The sequence below is a fragment of the Molothrus ater genome, chromosome 3 (genome assembly GCF_012460135.2).
Source record: "Molothrus ater isolate BHLD 08-10-18 breed brown headed cowbird chromosome 3, BPBGC_Mater_1.1, whole genome shotgun sequence".
In the NCBI taxonomy this organism is placed as follows: Eukaryota; Metazoa; Chordata; class Aves; order Passeriformes; family Icteridae; genus Molothrus; species Molothrus ater.
This window is the reverse complement of record NC_050480.2, coordinates 73,966,380-73,985,864: the sequence shown is the minus strand read 5'-3', so window position 1 is coordinate 73,985,864 and position 19,485 is coordinate 73,966,380. Positions and strand designations below refer to the sequence as shown.

Sequence of the window (19,485 nt, the reverse complement as noted above, 5' to 3'; positions counted from 1 at the left end):
ATTTTCTCCAATTTTGCCAAACTTCTGTTACAGATGGCTGCATCTAAGTTATGGACTTAAACACAAAGCCACATACTATGTGGCTTCATATGCTGCACACATACAAGCATCAGTGCTAAGTAAGAAGAGTGTCTGGTTTGATTAAATTGTTTTGATTCATTTTCTACTTCATCCTAGATCACAAATGCTGTTGATTTTTGTCTCTTCAAGACATGCTATCTAAAGCATTGATGTCACACGGTGAATATAGGATGGTTGAGTTGTCACTGTGAAATGTTTCCATGACAAAGAGATTTAAAGAATACAGGAAAAAGTTCTCAAATTGAAATATTACGAGGTGGTCTATACCATAAAGTGATCAGACAAACCTTTGGTACAACTAACTCACAATTTTAAAGCCAATGCCCATTTTGTAGCAAATTTCCTTTTGGCAGATCAATCCTCACTTCACATCAGCAGAAAAGGTGGAAGAGTTAAACCTAAGATTACCTTCCTCAATTAGCTTGTCAGCATTTTGAAGGATTAATCATTCCCAAGATCCAAAAAGTCTTGAAACTTTTCCTGAAATAGCTGAGAAAAACTATAAGCTCTACCATCTACACAAGAAGTTCCCCACAGGTCAAGAATGGTACATAAAAGCAGCCAAGGAGCCATGCATGTGCCTATTCTTACATGTATGTTCAGACACGAATTACTGCCCTCAGCAATGCCAAACTCAAGAGTAGTTCATATTCTCAACAGGATTTGGTAGTTCTTGCTTCTGAGAACAACAACATAAAAAAACCCCAAAAATGAATAAATACTATTTTGGAAATAGAGAGCCAGACTCAGTATGTCTTAACCACCTTTCATTGTCCAATTTATTATTTTTTCAATCAAAAGTACAAGTTATAAATTCAAGATATGCTGTTTTAAAAGTCCTTTTCATGCCTATAAGACTAGGCAGAAGAAGTACTACAGTATTCTAGATAGCGTTGAAATATCACCATAAAGTGAATAATTTCATCCTAAATATATTTAAGCTATATTTCTACATGTTTTTACATTTCTGCATTGCATTTTTTGTTTATATAAATATGCCAATTTTTCTTGCAAAGAACATTTGAACTTTTTGTAAACTGTTCACTTTCAATCTGTTATGTAAAACTTTGTACCTGTGTTCCAAGAAGTTATTCTGCAATAAGTTTTTGAATCCAGATCAGGAAAACAGCCTTTTTAAGGATTAAACTGATTTATAGCTTTATTAATTCAAATGCATTTATTTGCATTTTTAACTTGTTGTATACCTTGACAGCAAAAACTGAAAATAAGAGAGGGACATGGAGCTCCCCATGGAGATCTCCACCTACCACATGAGAAATAAAATACTACTACATGAAGCTATTATCAGTTTTTGGTCCACTGAGATTTTTGATAACCAGCTTAACAGTTAATAAACTTTCCTTCCACAAAGAGACATCACTTGGAGAAAACAGCATCTCAGAAGTTTCTGTAGATTTTACAATGTTTCACTATTGAAGTTTACTGAAGAGTACAAGCAAATACATCAGTATTGTAATGGAGAGCCTGATACAAAACTTTCCACATCTCAGGCTGACCTCCCAGTCTTTTATCAGCATAAAATTCAAATGTAGGAACTTAAAATTCAGTTTACATGACTTCTCTTACCCTGGCTAGAAAAGGGCTAAGTGCTATTCTGTGGTACTGCAGCTTGCTTTCTCCATAGCTGGATTTTCATTACTGCAGTTGCTACATTGACTCATACGGCTCAGTGTCTGAATTAGGATTGGAGCCAAAGACAGAGCTGCTGTGCCACAGCTCCCTCTGCAAAGCAGCAAATGATGCTGAATGCTTGGACATTTTAGCATTAGTGAATCTATGGCATTCATTTATTAGCATAACAAGACTGTGCTGCTGACCTAGTTTGCTCGTTAAATTAATGGAAGTTGGAGAAACTAAAAAAGAAAATCCTAGAGGGGTTTCATTTCTGTGCCTACTTGGTTGGATCAGTAATTCCTTTTATTTTCATTTCTTTTCTCCTGGCTGTATAACCAGATGAATTTGTTTTAGATTATTTTCCTATTAACAAAAATTTCCCAGAGGTTCGTGGTATTTGCGTTCAGCTATTTCAGTAGCAGATATAACATTGCACTGGATACACCATCTACTGAAACAATGAAGTTGTAAGGAAATCAGACACATGTTCCCTACAGATGTTTGACCTAAAGCATATTGGAGTTGCCAAATCCACCTTTGAGTCACACTCTTCTCCATCTGGAGATCTACAAACACTGGTCCAAAGGCAAGGAGTGATTTATAAACTGGGTACTCTACTGAAACCAACAATCATGAATTTAAGTTCCAAAATCAATGCTGTGAATGCTAAATACTTGCAGCCAACAAAGACTTTAGTTGGGACTTTCTGGCACTTTGTATCTCTGAAAATTGGGACACCATGAGTTTGGTGCTTGTATGTTAATTTTAGAAGTTTGGCTTTGGAATTCTGACTTTCAAATCCCTGTTCACACCTCCAGGTTTAGTCAAGCCTCTCTTGATCTTTTTCTTCCATATTGTCCACAGTGGCAGGACATTTCTGCTTCTTTGTTTGGCCATGGAATTGCCCAGAAGAGGGACTTGTTCTCTCATTCACCATTCAGTACCTTCTGATGCATCTCATTGCTGCTCTCACAGGAGTGCCAGTGATAATGAGAGCTTTGTCCTTATGATCAGCTTTATCTGTGCTCATTCTACTTTTGCAAGATTGCTGTTGAAGGGAATTTGGTAAATCTGCACCCCAGGAGAACAGGACAGTATGTTCCATCCACCCAGGGATAAAATGCCTGTCTTGCTAAAATCATGATAACTGTATAAAAGATATTTCTCCCAAACTCAGAAGAAAAAAATTCCCCACCTGGTAAGGAATACGAGACATCAGTAAACAAGACCAAAAGTCTGAAACTATATTTAAGACTTAAACTCTGTGCCAGAGGAAAAGAGAAGGAGGCTTTGTGGATGACAGCTTCTGAGTAAAAGGCACGAATCACTGAGTCCTTCTTGCTGGCTGTTTTATACTGAGTGAAATCTTTGCAGGAACTTAGTGTTGTTTCCATAATGCGATAATCAAGCTGTTACCAGTTCAGTGGAAAGGTTGTGTTCCAGAATACTAACAACTCTATCTGGTTTCCCCTCCTGTTCTCTCCAGTGGAGGGAATTACTTTTGTTACCCTTCATATGGTTTACATGCTTGATTAGGTACATTGGAAATCTAAGGAACTGGACCATTCATTTAAACACTGAGGTGCAGAAAAAAAGGAGTTTGGTGAAAACACTGTGTCTCTGTGAATTTTGTTCCTTCTCCATTTTGAAAATCTAGTTTTCATTTTTGCAGCACTTTGACATAGACTTATTAATCCATTGAGGGAAATAAACAGCTGGAAATAAACATTTCCCAACTTCTGGAGAGACACTAACTGTTTCCTAAGCCATATCCAAGTGGTCACCAAATAAAAGCATAAGGGAAAACCAATTCTTGGCCTGGATCTAAGTCTGTGCTAATGAAGAAATCAACAGTAGAGGGCTGGATGAGTCATCCTTCTTTAAGTATCATCAAATATCCAGATTCTTAATTATTTATTGGTTGCTATGACCAGCAGCCAACACTCTGCTCAGAGTTGTTCAGGGCAGCCTTCACCACACAGTCTAAATTTGACATACCAGAAGTATCCAGCAATTCATGGGATGTTCAGTAGACACCCAGCAATACACTTGAGGGGTGGTGAAAGCCAGAGATGTTTGTAAAGTGTTAGAGAAGTAATTTTCCAAGCAAAGTGCATTTTAAGGAGGAACACAAAAATAAGTACACAATAGGCACCAAATGAATTAACTGGCAGTTCAAAGAGAAGTCATGGAAAGTGGCACATTCTTGATGGTCTGTGATTTCTCCTTCTGCCACAGATGATGTTATTTCTTGTGTCCCTTTCAAGAGCACTTACATAAACCCAGTTTCTTGTGTGCAAAGAGATAGGGAAAAGAACCTATCTTACCTAGGGAAAAGCCAGACTGTAGCCAATATAGTTTCACTCATAATACAAAATTTCTCATCCGAAGTGAAAAAAAATCATCTTGGGAAAAAATAAAGAATTTTGTTAAAGTTCAGATCAAACCATTCCAAAACAAAAATAAAAGTGTGTAATTAGCTGTCCTATCACCATGCTCAGTTACAACGAAATGCAACTCACAAGAAAAAATACATCCTCAAGCCCTCATGACAGTGTGGCCAGCTACAGCAACCCCTGAGCAGGTCCCAGTGAGACCAGCTGAACGTCAGACTGGAAGAGGCACCAGCATGAGGCTGCAGGTGCTCTCTGCATGCAGCAGAGACATCCAGGAAGGAGGAAAACATGCAGAACAGAGGTGGCTGTGCCTGGAACACTGAGGTGGCCTCAGAAGTGTGTGTAAGTTTGGGAAGAAACATGGGGAATTGTTATTCTTGAGATTTGAGAGTTCGACTACTATGAGATGGAAGAGCCTGAAAAGAGACTTTTCCTGGGAGGAGGAAGAGTCCCACAGCCCTGTGCAGCTGTGTATTGCTGACATCCTGCTTTGTTCTCTGCCATGCAGTGAGGTCCTCCCTCTGGACGTGTGTCTGTCCAGCCTTGAGGGCTATGGCAGATGAGGGAGGACAGTAGGGTCAGGAACACACTCATCAAGATGAAGCTATTCCCAAAATAGCACACAGACCTCTCCTACGTCATATAACTTTAGATGAGATCTGCTTTTACCTATTTTTATATTTTCTAACAGGGAAGGTTTCTCCTCTCTTCTCTGAAAATGTACCTGAGACTTCTTTTTTTTTAGCCTAGTACTGAACTCCTGGAGAATGAATAGATAAAAAGCAAGGCTCTAAAGAAATTCCAAGACATATATAAACTGAAATATCTTTACATGCATTTGGAAGAAAGCCATGTTGTGTCTGGACAATCCTTGAAAGGATAAAAAAATTGATAAAAAAATAGATTAATCATTCACTCATAAAATGTGATTTGAGCAGCTCCAGTTTGAAACCAAAAGGCCAGAAAGAGAAAAGGTGTCATGATGAGAGAAGGCTGGAAATTATGAGGTTGTTTGAAACAAGTGAAGAAAGCAAGACCACGAAGAGATGAATTCAGAGACTTACAAAAAGAAAGATTTGTAGTGAATTTTGTTCTGGAAGACTTACTTGAGCATGATGAAGAAAAAAAGGTCAGATTGAAATAGAGTCATCAGATCCAGTGATGTGGGAAATAAAAATAAAGTTCCAGCAGCATGTAGGTAAAGTAAAATGGACCTGAATAAAAGGCAGAAACACAGATTAAAATGGGCAGGACATGAATTCTATCAAGACTGAGGAAAAAAAAAGATGAGAGAAAGAAGTATTAGAAATGTGAATTTAAAAAAATCAATATTACCTGAGAAATAAAGATTGAAGAAGGAAAAAAACCCAAAAACTATCAAGTCTCTAGTACAAGTTGATATATCCTGTTGAAAAGCTAATAACACTTTCTTTTTTTCCTCTCTCTTAAATGACATAGACTAATAGTGACAGAAGACAAAGTGGTAAAATAAAACTTACAAAAATTAAAAGTAGACAAAAAAGTGATAGTTGGTCTCAATAGTATGGGTTTTGTGGCAGCAGCAAAATCATTACTAATTCACAACTTCAGCTATAAAACTAGAATAGCTCTGTTTGATTCAGTCAAGTTGATGTAAAAGAGATGACAAGCCCATAATCTCAGATTTCTTTATTACACACAAATAATGTAAAAAATATTGAAAATTAAATGTGACTTCCATCATTTAAAGATCTAACAAAGACAGAAGGCACATTCGAAATCAGGAAAAGAGGCATGACATTCATCCCTTGGGAAACAGCTGAGGTCCCTCATATGACCAGAACACATCTTCTACTCAGACTTAGCAATACAGTTCTCTAGTTGTTCAAATTTACTGTTCCTTAGAAGATGCAATAAGAAAACAAAATGAACTGACCTTGCAAATAATTTAAGTGATTAGTGGTGACAAACTCTGTAGACAAACTTTTCGTAATCACTGATCAGATTGTTGGTTTATTTTTCAATAGCCACTGAGTCAGGAACTATAATGCTACTATAAACTTTTGTGTATGTTTGGTGCAATGTCAGACTCCAGTAAAGCATAGGAGTAAGGTGTAAGGGGAGTTAGCACCAGCAGCCAAGTCACAGGTGGAGGACAGAATGCCCCTTTTTAGTGATTTACCACATTCTCATCAGGTGTAACTGGTAGCCCCAGAGAGCAGCATAGAGGGAGATGTGAACTGGAAGGGGCAGAGACATTTGGGCATGACAGGGACCCTGGAAAAGCCAGGTCTGATAAAGGGCAGAGGGAACAGCCCGAGACAGCCCCGTGCTGAAGCCACTGCTTTGCTCACAGGTCTCCTGCTGGTGCTCCTGCCTGCCCTCTGCATGGACATGGGTCTGCTGGGGATCAGTAGGACCTGCACTTAGCCTGTGGACAAATGCAGAGCTCCATCAAAAGCTGGGAACATTTCACAGCAGCTAGGCTACTGTTTCTTTGAAGTTCTGCTAGATGCTGAGCACACTTCAGCCACTCCTTGAGTTTAAATAAGGTAAACTTGACTGTGCAAAAACAAGTCAATGGCTTTGCTTGTGTCTCCCAGACTGAGAACTGATTCTTCCTGAGGGAAGGGAAGCTTCATTCACTGCTGCAGCTCTCTGAGCAGTTAAACATGCATATGGCCAAACTTGGTCCTTGTAAAACCCAATTGACTTCATTCAAAAAACTCCTATAAAGATGACTGATGTCATTGGAGTCCCACCAGGGATGAATTTGGCCCATGCCACTCCTCCTGTGTAGTCACTGGATAGGAATGTAGAGAAGAAAAGCATACTGGGCTCTAGGACTCCATCTCTCAACAAAACTGCCAGGGCTGGAAAAGAATTACACGTGAATATAAATTTGTCATCCACAGCCCATTAGATCACCCAGATCAGCCCCTGCTTTCAGTTGCCCTCAGACAAATTGGAGTTTCTCCTTTCACTGCTGAGGGTTGAGCAGGAGTTTCTACACGAGTGTGCCAAGTCTCCTGGGACCAAAATCAGCAGCATTACCCCCAATTTACAGATGAAGAAACCGAAAGAGGGAGCCTAAGTTACTTCAGCTTACATGTGGTGACAGAGGTAGAAAAGGTATTGAAACTACTTATGGCTCCTTGCCACTTAGGCCATGTATTCCTGTGATATATCTTTTATTTTCCCTCTCCTTTCCCCATCTCGCTTCCCCCCTGCCCCCAACCCCATCCACAGTGTCTCTAGCCACACAACTGGGAAGCTGGGATTAATCCATCCCTAGGGAAACTGGGATTAATATACAACTCATGCAGAACCTTTAAAAACCCAATGATTTGTGGTCCCTTTTTCAGAGGCACATGCAATCCACAGCTGAAAAGTAACTATTTGCTGTTCCAGCGCACATTCTGAGAGAAGCTTTTGCTCTGTTTCATGGATGTACACTGAAGACCCCATCTGACAGGATTTCTTCCTGCATCTAACAAGAAAACAGGCTTAGTAGGGTGTGCAGAATCAGGCTCTTGCGGAGTACTAACAGTTTATGGGCAGAAAAAGAATGACTGGAATGCAAAGAGGGGGAAAGAGAGCAAGAGATGTGCCAACACATCTTTATGTTTTCCTTCTGTAACTGGAAATGGTTAAAAAAAAATAATTAAAATCTAAAAATCTGTGTTTTCCTTATAGATCTTGCAGGAAGGGGCAACTAGAGTCAGGTGCCCGGTTTTTTACTCTTGCAAACTCCCATTCAGTGATGTTTTTATGATGAAAATGCAAAATTTAAAGCAACTGTGAAAACAGAATCAGCTCTCCATTGGCAGACAGAGGCCTAAGTAAGTTTTATTCACTGCATGAATGTCAAATTAAAACACATGCAAAGATAGAAAAGAAAAAGAAAGAGAGGGAAGGCAATTAATCATTTAAATTGTGATCCTGATTCAAAAGGCACATTTCCCCTCTAATTCCTTTCATTTATTTTGGGGTTTAGTACAACTTATCTCTTCTGACTCATGATTTCATCTTTACTTTGCTTTCCTTGGAATTGCTGAACTGATACTGCCTAGCAAATTTCAAAATGCTGGAGGGAAAAGGCGAACTGTTCCCCCATGCAGCTGGGAGCATGACCAGATAGATAGCCTTTGTTAGCACCAGGGCAAAAGTGGCTTTCTGGGCGGAGGAAATACACACACATTTAAGTGTAGTACAAGTGGCATTGAGAGGCTGTATGTGCATCCTGTGCTCAGCATGCCCACGTAGTTTTAATACATCTGTATTTCCAATTATGTCAGCTCTGGAGGTTTTCTTTTTCTTTTTAATTGCACATAAAAATGCAGATCCCAAGAAATTCTTGGCAGTCAGATCACCAAGCTTCAGCTTTTCAAATGAAACGCTTCTCATGCCCAGCTGGGAGGAGTGGTTTCTCCACCTTTGCGACCCCGCAGCTCTAATGGCTCCCAGGAACCAGTTACTGACACGGTTTCTTACCTCGCCACGGGTGTTTCAGTTTCCCGGTGTCAAGGAGACGGTGGAGCGACCGTGGGAAAGCCTCAGCGGAGTGACCTGAGTCCCTTCCTCCCTCCCTGTGGACCCGACTCGGGTTTCTGCCTCGTAGTTACGACCCCTGAAAACCTGGTTCCGAGCGACAGTGCCCTTTACTTTCTCGCTCGGCGACAGGATCCCGGGTGCATCCTTTTTCCCTTACTTGGTACCAGGAGCGACAGAACAGGGACGGGGAAGTCCATCGGGGATTTTCTCTCTGATTCTCCGTTTAGAAGGGCACGGAGGAGGATGAACCACCCAGCCTTCAGGCTGCCCTTAACGCCGTGTCAATGCTCGGGGCTGCTGGTCCGGCCTCGGCGCGGCGCGGCATGCGATGCCCCTGGCGGGGCAGCCGGGCACGCCGGGGGCGGCTGGCGCGTCCCACGGAGCGCTCCGGGGCAGCGACCCACGCCGCGAAAAGGCGGCCGCTCCTGCGGGGCTTGTGCAAGGCAATCCCTCTAAACCCCCACGGTGGACCGCGGAGAGGCGCGGGAGACGACACCTTCAAATTGCCTCCGAGAAGAGCTGCCGAGCAAACATCCCGAGCCAGCGCCGCGGCGGATGCTCCTCGCTCCAGCCGGGCTCCGCGCAGGAGATGCCGGCGGAGCGGAGCGGAGCGGCGCGCAGGGCTCCGCGCTCGTCCCGCCCTCCTCCCGCGCAGGGCCGGCCCCGGCTGCCTGCAGGTTACTGCAGACTTCACCCCGCACCCCTCACTTGCTGCTTTTCAGATACCAAAACCAAAAACCTTCTCGCCGCGTGAGAAGCCAGTGCGGGTGGGAAGCAAAGCCGAAGCAAAGCCGAAGCAAGCCGGCTTCAAACTCTGCCCGTGCTCCCAGCCCCCGGAGCTGGGTGCAGGCACAGGCGGCACTTCGCATCCCGAGCTCCCCGAGGGCCTTCCCACGTTGGAGGTGGGTCCGCAGCCCGTCCTTGCAAGTGCCTTTTCATTAGTTACGGTGCGCTGGAATGGTTGTCCAATAAATAAGAGGGGGAGAGAGGTTTCTTCCCCCTCCCCTTACACTAAATGAGTTAGAAACGCACCTTTTCCCCTGTCCTTGATAGGATTCTTTGACCAAATAAAGAAATAATTACTAAAAGCGGCAGGTGAAGACGAAAGGAGCCGCACTGGACCGAGCGGCTGGCTCGGTGAGCATCCGCGCTCCGGCCGAGCATCCGCGCCGCGGCCGCGCAGGAGCCGCTGGGCAGCTCCGAGGTCACCTCTGCCGCGTCACTAATTTGCAAAAAAAAAAAAAAAAGAGGCTTCTCTTATCGCGGGGGCACTGACTTGTGACGGGAGGAGGAAGGTTTAGGGTTTGCCGAGAGGACGAGAAAGGACGGCGGCAAGAGGCGCTTCAAAGGCTCAGGCGGATGCCCCAGCGCTGCGCTCTCTCCCCCGTCTCGATCCAAAGAGGTTTCGCAGTGGAATAAACATCTCTGATCTAAGACAGCTGCCGGGAATCAAAGGCCGCCCAAATCTGCGCGGAACCGGGCGAAGATGTGACTGAAAAATGGCCTCTCTTGACAAACGCGGGAATGGGGGTGCGAAGGCGTCTCTCCCCGCAGCGCCTCCAGGCACCGAGAGCAGCAACAGTTCACCCATTACTCATCTGATTTGTTTTATAACACTTCTGACACCTAATCTTATCAGCTAATACCCACGATTTAGTTACCCAGGACGATTTTTTTTTCCTCACTAGCGGCAAAATTATTGGACTCTCCGCAGATGTTTACTTTTGTCAGGACTAAAAAAGAAAAAAAAACACCACCAAAAAACAAACACAAAAATTAAAAAAAAAATAAAGGGAAGAAAAGGAAAATTAGAAGGGGGAAAGCTAATGCATAGAAAAAAGATCCAGACTTTCTAGTTAGAACGGTAGAAACAACCACTGAGAAAATAACAACTTAACTAAGAAAAAAAAAAAATACGTTCTGAATATTGACAAAGAGGGTTTACCAGGGAAGAGATCAGAGATCAGAAACAAAATGAACACATATGTATTCCATGCAGACTTGCCTGTAAAATAACAATTTATTTTAATACTTAAAAACCACACACAATCCAGTGATAAATGTCAATTACCAATAATCAGCATAAAGTGCCAAACAGCCATACAACTTTTTTTTTTTTTTTAATAAACAGAACTTATTGGAATGTCTCTTAATTTGAATACACTGTTCAGAAAGCCAGCATTTAAAAAAATACGCTCTCAAGTTGAGATTTGTTCTCTCACACCAGGACACACGAAGACTTTAAGTACCACTAAAACCACGTTGTGCATACCGTCAGTTTGACGTATTGCCATCTTTCTTTCCTCTGGGTTTTTTAAATAAGTCCAGAAGTTACAAACTTCCTCACAGCACACTAGACCACAAGGTAATAAAAAAGTTCTCCATGTCCCATGAACACTGATTTGTCCCAACACCAGGAACGCGTGGGTCTGAGATCTGGATGCATTTTCTAACACACGATAGAACTCCCCACTTGAGAGACTTAGGTCATTTCCAAACATTAATTTTCTTCTTTTCTGAAAACAAACTAGCAAACGAGATTTGCAAGTTGCCCCTCTCCTTGTCTTAATGGTGCTGTGATGAGAAACCACCGTTTCAGTTCTTAATTGTCTTCTGGAATTCTTTGTATTTCCTGAAGTGTAAAAATAAGAAGCTTTATACAGTCAAAAAAAAGTATAAAATAAGAGTTTGGATTTTTCTTAAGTAATACTTTTGGAAGATACGATTTTGGTTGGTTTTTTGGGGTTTTTTTTTGGGTGGGGGCAGGGTTGGTCGGGGGTGTCTTGTGAGTTTTTGTTTGGTTTTAAAGAGATTCCTGTCCAACACGTGAGCACCACCTTTTGGCATAAAGTTTATCAAAGCCACACAAGTCAGCTAGCACTCTCTGTATCATTCACGTATATTTTCAATTCAAAATAATCTTTTCACCCACGACTTAGGAAGTCAACTGCTTGGACAGGGAAATTGAAGGGGTGCAGATTTTGCCCTTTTAAAAGTAGAAACAAAAACAAAGCACAAAGTCCAGTGCTCCCATCCTGAAAGTTTCATTTCTGCTCTAGTTTTGGTGTAAAGTATGAAGGGGAGGAAAAGTTCATAGAAGATGGAGATTCAACACTTAAGTTTGGCAGGTTTCAGTTCCTTTACTTGCGTGTGCAGTGTCTTGTGGACCGCTAGTGTTCTGGACTGGCAAAATCCTTTCCCGCATTCTTGGCACTTAAAAGGCTTTTCTTTAGAATGGATATATCTAGAGAGAGAAAAACAATTGACATATCAGAAATAACTGGCCTAAACTCAGCAGCAAGCCACCTGAGGGAGAATGGGCTGGACATTTCTTATACCTACTGCTGAGATTGAGTGCTGGAGCGTGGTTCTTGGGCAAGTGTTGGTATGTATGTGTGCAAGAGAGGGGGGCATCAGAGGGTTATAGGGTGCCCTTCTTAGGGATAAAGAACTTCTCTTTTACTTTGGGGTCACCAGACTGTGTGTCTTCATGACACTTCTGAGTGATCCTAGAGGCAGAGGACACATGATGCAAATGGAGGCTGAAAACATACGTAGAAGTAAAAAAGGAGGTTGTAAAAGCTGTCTTTATGGAGTGAGTGAGGTATGTCTTCCACTGTGAGTTATCTGGGCTCTTCCACCAACAGTGGGCAGAGGAAAAACTAGAGGGAAGACTCTTGGTTGGATGGGTACTTAACCTCTCTTATAAAAATCTTGAGTGTGGATTGGTAACTGGGAGAGTACAAATACACAAGGGAAAAAGAACAGGAAAGAAAATAGTTACCTGTGATCCCTCAGGTGATCCTGTCTTCTGAAAGCCTTGTGACAAATATCACATGTGTAGGGCCGTTCGTCAGTGTGGGTTCTTTCATGGATCAAAAGATTGTAGGACTTGGTGAAGTGCCTGCCACAGAATTTACACACAAACTCCTTCTTGGTTTTGGATGGTAACCTTCCCCGCGTGGGTTTCTTTTCTGGAGAGAGTTTAGTCACCTCAAGCAAAGACCCCAGCCCTGCTGGTGAGCCCTGACTGTCTGCCTGTCCCAGTTTAGAGTGGTCCTCTTGCGTGGCAGCCACTGCTAAGTTGGCAAAGTCAAAGCGGGGTTTGGCTTTGAGGGTCATGTTGGCAGCCTCTTGCTTGGGCTGGATGACATGTGGGAAGAGTGGGAAGGTGGGCAGCTGGAACCGTGCATCCACCAGGCTGGAGACGCCGGGCACTTTGGAGAAGGAGGAGCGGGGCAGATGCATGGCCGGGTAGCCCAGAGTCCACTGGTGCAGGTGCACGGCGTGCAGGGCACTGAAGCCATAGAGGTTGGAGAGGTGGTCGGAGGGCACGGCGGGCAGCCCGTTGAATGCTTGCAGGAAGGAGTAGTTGGTGAGCTGCAGGGAAGGATGGATGGGCACTGGGGCCGGCAGGGTTTTACTTCCCATGGTGGCCGCTCAGGAGGAGGATCTTCAGAACAGGGGAGGAAAATATCTGGAAAATAAAGATGGGAGGGGAAGAGGAAGAAGTAGATTTATATTAAAATCAAAGCACCTTACCTCACCCCTAATCAATATCCCTCTCTAAAGCCACAGGAAGAGGTTGCCTTGGAATTAGAGGCCTCACCAGGTCTTTGCTGTGAGTGCATCTCCAGAGTCTCCCTCTCCCCATCTCTCTCTTGCACACAAATGTTGTACTGCATCCACAATCATTCACTTCTCAGCAGCATCCCCTGCTGTGCAGATTTCCAATGATCTTGTACACGAGGAGAGCCGAGATGCCATTTTTGGCCCAAAAAGCTCAGTCATCTCCAAGTAATTTAAAATCCCTTCCTAGGTGACCTCAGCCTTTAGAAAATAGTGAGATACTGCCCACTACATCTGTCCAGAGAAGCTGCATTTAGCCCTGTCTCTTGAGGTGACGCAAGGGATGGGTGAGGAGCTTCCTGCCCCTGGGTCACTCAGCTCCCTGTGGTCTGGCCTCAGCCAAGCCTCTGAGGTGATGGAGGCACTTGGATGTTCAGAACTGCATGCTCCCCCTCTTTCAGAAAAATAAGATAATTTTGGTGAAAAAACATTATGGGGAAAATACCTGACAAAGTCCTCCCTCTTGTGTACTGCAAAAAGAAACAGGAAAATGCTGAATTTGGGTGACAAACCTGAAATGCCATTTGCTCTTCCCAGGGAGAAGTGCCTGGATTCAAGCCCACTTCCTAATCTAAGCAATTGCTTAATTAGAGCTCTTCAAAATGCTAAAAGACAAGGACTGGCAAGACCCTTCCCATGGGGCACCCGAGACCAGCAGCTGCAGAGCTTCAGCCCTTCCCTGGGCTGGGTGCCACCACTTTGGTCTGGGTTTCAGGGTCCTGCCAAGACCCTAGCCTCTCTCCTGGGCCAGATCCCCACACGTCCCACCCCACAAGACGGAGGGGAAAATGCTACAAGGCAGCAGCATTCAGGCACATCTGGCCCAGTCTGAAAATTCAGCCTGGGCTGCTGTCAACCATTTGGCAGTGAATGCCTCCCGAGGGTTGTTGGTGGGGACACAGCTTCCTCCCTTTGTGGCTGTGAGGCACCCATGGCTTTTGGAAGAATCATATCCCTTCAGCCCAGAGAGCCTCCTCCTTACTCAGCAGTCCTCAACTTATACTCACTTTCCCCTCTGTGAGCTCTGGGATTTGCCTTCAGTGGGGCTATTTGCTGCCAGAATCCCCACATGTTTGCTGCAGTGTTCCCACAGGATCCACACAACAGGATCTTTGTAAGATCCTGACTGGGTTCCTGCTAAATCTCGGCAGGTTCCCCTACAAGATCCCTACAGGGGACTCCAGCAGGGTCCTCACAGTATTCAGATTAGAGTTCATCCCCATGTGAAGAGTTAAGCCCCTTTGGAGAAACAGGCAGCAAAGTACAGCAGAGCAGTAATTGTCCCTCTGAGCTGGAAGTCTGGGGGTGTGGAAACTGCTGGTGGAAGAGGTCTAAAGACCAGGGAAACAAATCTGATTTATATGTGTGCTGTTGCCTAGAAAGAGGAGCTGCGGCTGGGAGGGTGTGAGAGGGAGAAGCTTACTCTGAGCAGCTCTATACTCCAGGCCCACCTTTCACTCTGCTTTACATAAATCAGCAGCAGGAAGAGAGACTCAAACCTTAGAGGAATTCCACTGCAATGACCCAGAATAAGAGATTGTGACATTTTTTGGTTTTCAATTGGATACATTTCTGATAGTGACTGATTGAAAAATGCACACGTTATATTCTCTATTCTCCTCCCTTTGGTCGTTTTTCCCCTATTTCTATTTTGTTAGGGTTTGGGGTTTTTTGTTTTGTTTTGTTTTGGTGGGAGTTTTTGTGCTTGGGGTTTTTTTGGTTGTTGTTTTTTTGGTTTTTTTTTTTTTTTCTGAACTATTTAGGGCTGTTGAACCAACCAGACTGTTTTGTTGCTCTACTGGGGATATACTTTTATTCAGTTAGTGCTGCCTATACACTAAGCATGTCCACATCACAGCACAAATGCTTCAGCTGGTGACCCCAAGAACAAAGTGCACAGAAAACACTCTTGTCCTCTCGTCTGGGTACCTGAAAATGTCTGTTTCTGTCCTTCACAATGGCTCCATGTCCGTTTCCCTGTCTAGGTGGCTCTAGATATCTTAAACATGAAACAGGCTACTGCAAATGATCTTTATCCCTCTTCCTTTCTTTGTATTCTTAGAAAACACTTAATATGGAATATATAAGCAGAAATCTACTACGTCAATATGGGTAAATTCTCGCTTGAAAATATTTTAAAAATTCTCTTTAGATTTTCCCAATAAAGAACAAGGCACAAACCAAGAAGAAATGCAGTCAGGTCATAATAGCATCCCTTACACCCGCAATTTTTTGGTTCTTGCTAGAGAAGCTCTGTTAAATTAAAAAAAAATCCTAAAAATGATGAAAAAGCAAAAGACAACAAGGGAAAAAGAGAAAAAGAGAGAGGAGGAGAAAATAAGAAGAAAAGAGGAGGTAGGAGCAGACTGTTCATGTTACTACAAGTTTTTTGGCACTTTTCCAGAAATGTAAGCTACACTTTTGCTCTGTACGACCGGGATAGTCAAAAATATGGATGAAGAGCAGGCTATTTCATAAAGTCCCCTCACTTCGGGACATCAAAGCGAATGTGTTTCACAGTGTAGTAGCTCTCTGGTCTCCCACTTGCCCGCAGAGAGATCAACGTTTCTTTGATTTCGGTGTCACCTCCACCTTTAATTCTGCTTCATGTAAACAGATCGTTATCGGGTCTTCTTTTTTTTTTCTTTTTTTACAGAAGAAGACCCCGCGAGTTCTCTGCTTGAATTCCCCCATTGCAATAAAACTGTACGTGGTTTTCTTTTTTAACACAAAGTAGCTCGGTGAGTAATTAAGAACAAAACACTTGTGTTCTGACTGAAACAAAACCCACTCATGCCAAGATAAATTTACCCTGCAAAATAGGATCATAAACTTGAAAGTCTACATCTGTCTCCAGCTTTCTTACCCTTTGCCCTGAGTGAAGATACGGTAATGCTATTGTCCAGTTGCCACTGTTTTAAAACCATTTCAATCTTAACCTTCCAGATTAAATTCTACCTACTCTATACGCCAGAAAAAAAAAAAAAAACCAAAAAAATATAGACCCGGTTTTCTGCTGGTAGCACAGCAAGAGGAGAAATTAAATGGATTTTTAAGTAATCTTGTGGCTAGTCGGTATTTTTCCTTTCTACATTGAATTATCAATTTCCGATGTATCCTTTGAAAGGGATATTTGTTACATTAAATACCTGACTCATAAATAATGAGGTTTGCTAATTAGTTCCACATGGAAGAATGGAGGAGGTAAATTACCCTGAGAACGTTGCTTATTTTTACAAACATGATAAAGTGGCGGGCATAAAATGATGCATTCTTGCGACAAACTACAGCAATCAGGTTCTTCCGTAAAAAAAATGTTCCACAGTTTTGCCTGAATTTTTTTCAAGTCTGGTAGCCCTGTCCTTTCGGCTGCACGCATCGGTGTGCAGCATTTCGCCACCAGGTCGGTTATTTATTTTGTCTGTTTTGAGGGGAAGAAAATTTACCTTCCTAAAGTTAAAGCTTGTAAGTTATCTGTGTTTGGGAAACTAAGTGGAAAGGGAATAAAACTGCCCTTTCGCTCCGCATTTTTCGAGCGTGGTGCTCTTGAGGAATAAAATGCATTGTTCAACACAGATTTATTCAAAGTATTAATGAAGTGTGCAGAATCTATTAAAGCAGGTTTATTTGGGGCTAATTGAGCGTGAAAGAGTTAATTACTAACATTAATGAGGACTGGAAGGACTCAGTCAGCGTGTGCCTTGGATATCTCCGCTCAATCCTTATAAAATCATCATTCACATTTTATCACGAAATCGGTGTTGACAAGTCTCCCCAGACCACCACTGCGAGCGCGGGTGAATGAGATGGGCTTTAGTTTCTCAAATAATAATAATAATAATAAAGAATAACCGGGGGGCGAGTGCACCAGCGATGGCCGCACTGCCCGGGGCAGCCTTTATCCAGAACAGCCGAGATCCCGAGCTCGGCCCCTGGGGGACAGCGGCTGCGGGGCCACGGGCGGGAGCGCGGCCCGCGGCGGGAGTGGGTGGGCCGGCCGCAGGGGCCAGCTCCTCACCTTCTCCCGCACTGGTTCTTAGGCAGGTTTGGGGGTGCTGTGCGTGTGCTTTTGCAATCCCCTCGGGTGTTGAAAGCCCCCCAGCACAACATTCGCCCTCGCTTTCTCCCTAGAGAAATACCCGCTGCCTCCCCTGCACAGGAATACATCGTCCTTCCTCTCTCCCGGCCGCAGGGAGGATTTCTTGCCTCTGCCCCCCTCGCTTCCCACGGCCACAGCGCGCACGGCCGCGGGCAGGGGCGAGGCTTTGCGGTGCCAGCGCCGGGGGCAGCCGGGGCACGGCGGAGCATCCCCGGCCCCGCTCCCGCAGCCGGGCTCTGCCGCCGAGCCGCACCCCGGGGCCCCGGGCCCAGCGCTGCTGCCGTGGGGGTCGGGCCTCTTTCCCAGCTGACTCCGGACTTACTGGACTGGACCTACGGTGCACCTGTCCGGGACCCTCCTGCCTGGCTCGCGATTTATCGAGCAATTCCTGCGGCGCTACAATAATCTCCAAAATGCTCTATTTTTATAGTTTCCCTGCCAAAAGCCAACTATAACAACCATACTCTAATCCTCGGCTTTGCACTGACACTTTATAGGCTCGGCCTCGAGAGAAGCTTAGTCTCTCCTGCGCTGAACTTGTTTCGATCAGACAAATATAAACATCAGGCTCATTCCTGTTATGGCCTTGGGAAGAAAGAGACGCGGCTTTTCAGATCCTAAAACACTGGAGTTGCAAGAAAAGGAGAAAAAGAAAAGAAGAAACCTCTCAGAAATAAAGAAAGAAGAGAAAGAAGTGGAAAGGCATGCCAATAATAGAAAGGAGAAAAGCTGGAAGTTCAAGGCCGTAAAGGACATGCAGGCTTCTGTTTTGCTCGTATGTGTCATTTTTAGCTCGGGTTTGAAATACTGCTTCTCCGCAAGGGGGGAGACACAACTTTGAAAAGGGGAGGACAAATCTTAAAATAGCATCAAAATATCCGAGACCCATGTGAAGGCTTACCCCAGCCCTCCGCCCGCCCCAAAGAGAGCAGTCCTCCTCACGTGAACCACAATATCCACGCTTCTGCACCATCCAGCGGATTGTGGGAGGGGATGGGGGCAAAGAAAGAAAGAAGGTAGAGTAAAGGAAGTGTTTGAATCGATATCCCCAACCCCCGAGGCTTGGCAAAACAAAACCAAACAGAATGAGTTGTTCTTTTTATTTACCTAATCCCGATCTGTGCTCCACCGCTGGCAGCAGTTAAAAGATCCTGGGCTAAATTGGAGCTGGTAAAATAAAATAATGGAAAAAAATAGGGAGAAAAAAAGAAAAAAGAAAAAAAAAAAAAAAAAAAAAGAAAAACGGAGGTTGGGCTAGGTCAGTGTCTGTGCTGGCCCTGGGGGGGCACAGCTCACCCCACCCACCCCACTGCTCCTCCAGCGGGTACAGGCAGATCCGAGCGGGGCCAGGTGTCCAGGTGCTCCGGCCGGCGCGGCCGGAGGTGCTCTCCCTGCTCCTGCTCCCGGAGCCGGCTGCGTGCGCTGGAGTGCGAACGCGCCCGGGAGCAGTCGCGCTCAGACTGAACCGATCCCTTCCCTCCTGCCTCCTCCTTATTTCAACCCCCCCTCCCAGCTCCCCCCTCAACCTCCCACCGCACTCCGGGCATGCGCACGCGGGGAGAAAGTTCCTGGCTGGGAAGAACCAACTTTTCAACCCGCTTCTCCGGGAGGCACAGCAGCCCGGGGCTCGCAGCCCGCGAACCTCTCAGCTCTCCCCCGCTCCCCGCTCCCGCAGCCTCTCCCGGAGCATCTCCCCAGGGCCCCCCGGCGGAGCGTCCTCCCGGGGGTTCCCCCGCGGGTTCCCCGCGCAGCTCCGCGGGTTCGGGACGCTCGCCCGGCGCCGCTGCGCGGCAGCGCTCCCTGCGCCGGTCCGGCCCCGCCGCTCCGCTCTGCACCTCACGGCTGCGAGCCGCGCCGAGCCGCGCCGAACCGCGGCGAACCGCGCCGAACCGCGCCGAACCACGCCGAACCGCGCCGAACCGCGCCGAACCGCGCCGCTCTCGGCCGCCGCGCTGCGCCCCCTCCCCGCCGGGCAGAGCCGCGGGACAGGACTCACCGGGACCTGCCCAGAGGGCGGGAGGGGGACAAAGGCAGAAAGGATGAAAAAGTGGGGAGGAGGATGGAGGGAGGGATCTGCTCCCGCTGGACGGGTTTAGGGATCGCAAGTTGTTC

The 19,485-nt window shown here is 45.2% G+C and overlaps 1 protein-coding gene and 1 long non-coding RNA gene across 2 annotated transcripts in view; both read right to left on the bottom strand.

Moving 5' to 3' along the window:
• LOC118685104 (uncharacterized) overlaps positions 1-9,093 on the bottom strand; it is a 63,547-nt gene extending 54,454 nt beyond the window's left edge. The window contains exon 1 of the long non-coding RNA XR_004979925.1: positions 8,586-9,093. This is a non-coding gene — a long non-coding RNA (uncharacterized LOC118685104). The remainder of the gene's footprint in view (positions 1-8,585) is intronic.
• Positions 9,094-10,646: 1,553 nt separating this feature from the next.
• On the bottom strand, positions 10,647-18,534 carry OSR1 (odd-skipped related transcription factor 1). The gene is made up of 3 exons (XM_036380480.1): positions 18,481-18,534; positions 12,430-13,122; positions 10,647-11,889 (listed from the first exon to the last, which is right to left on the bottom strand). The coding sequence occupies exons 2-3, from the start codon at positions 13,074-13,076 to the stop codon at positions 11,754-11,756; spliced, it is 783 nt and encodes a 260-aa protein (XP_036236373.1). The 5' UTR covers positions 13,077-13,122; positions 18,481-18,534; the 3' UTR covers positions 10,647-11,753.
• Positions 18,535-19,485: the final 951 nt, after the last annotated feature.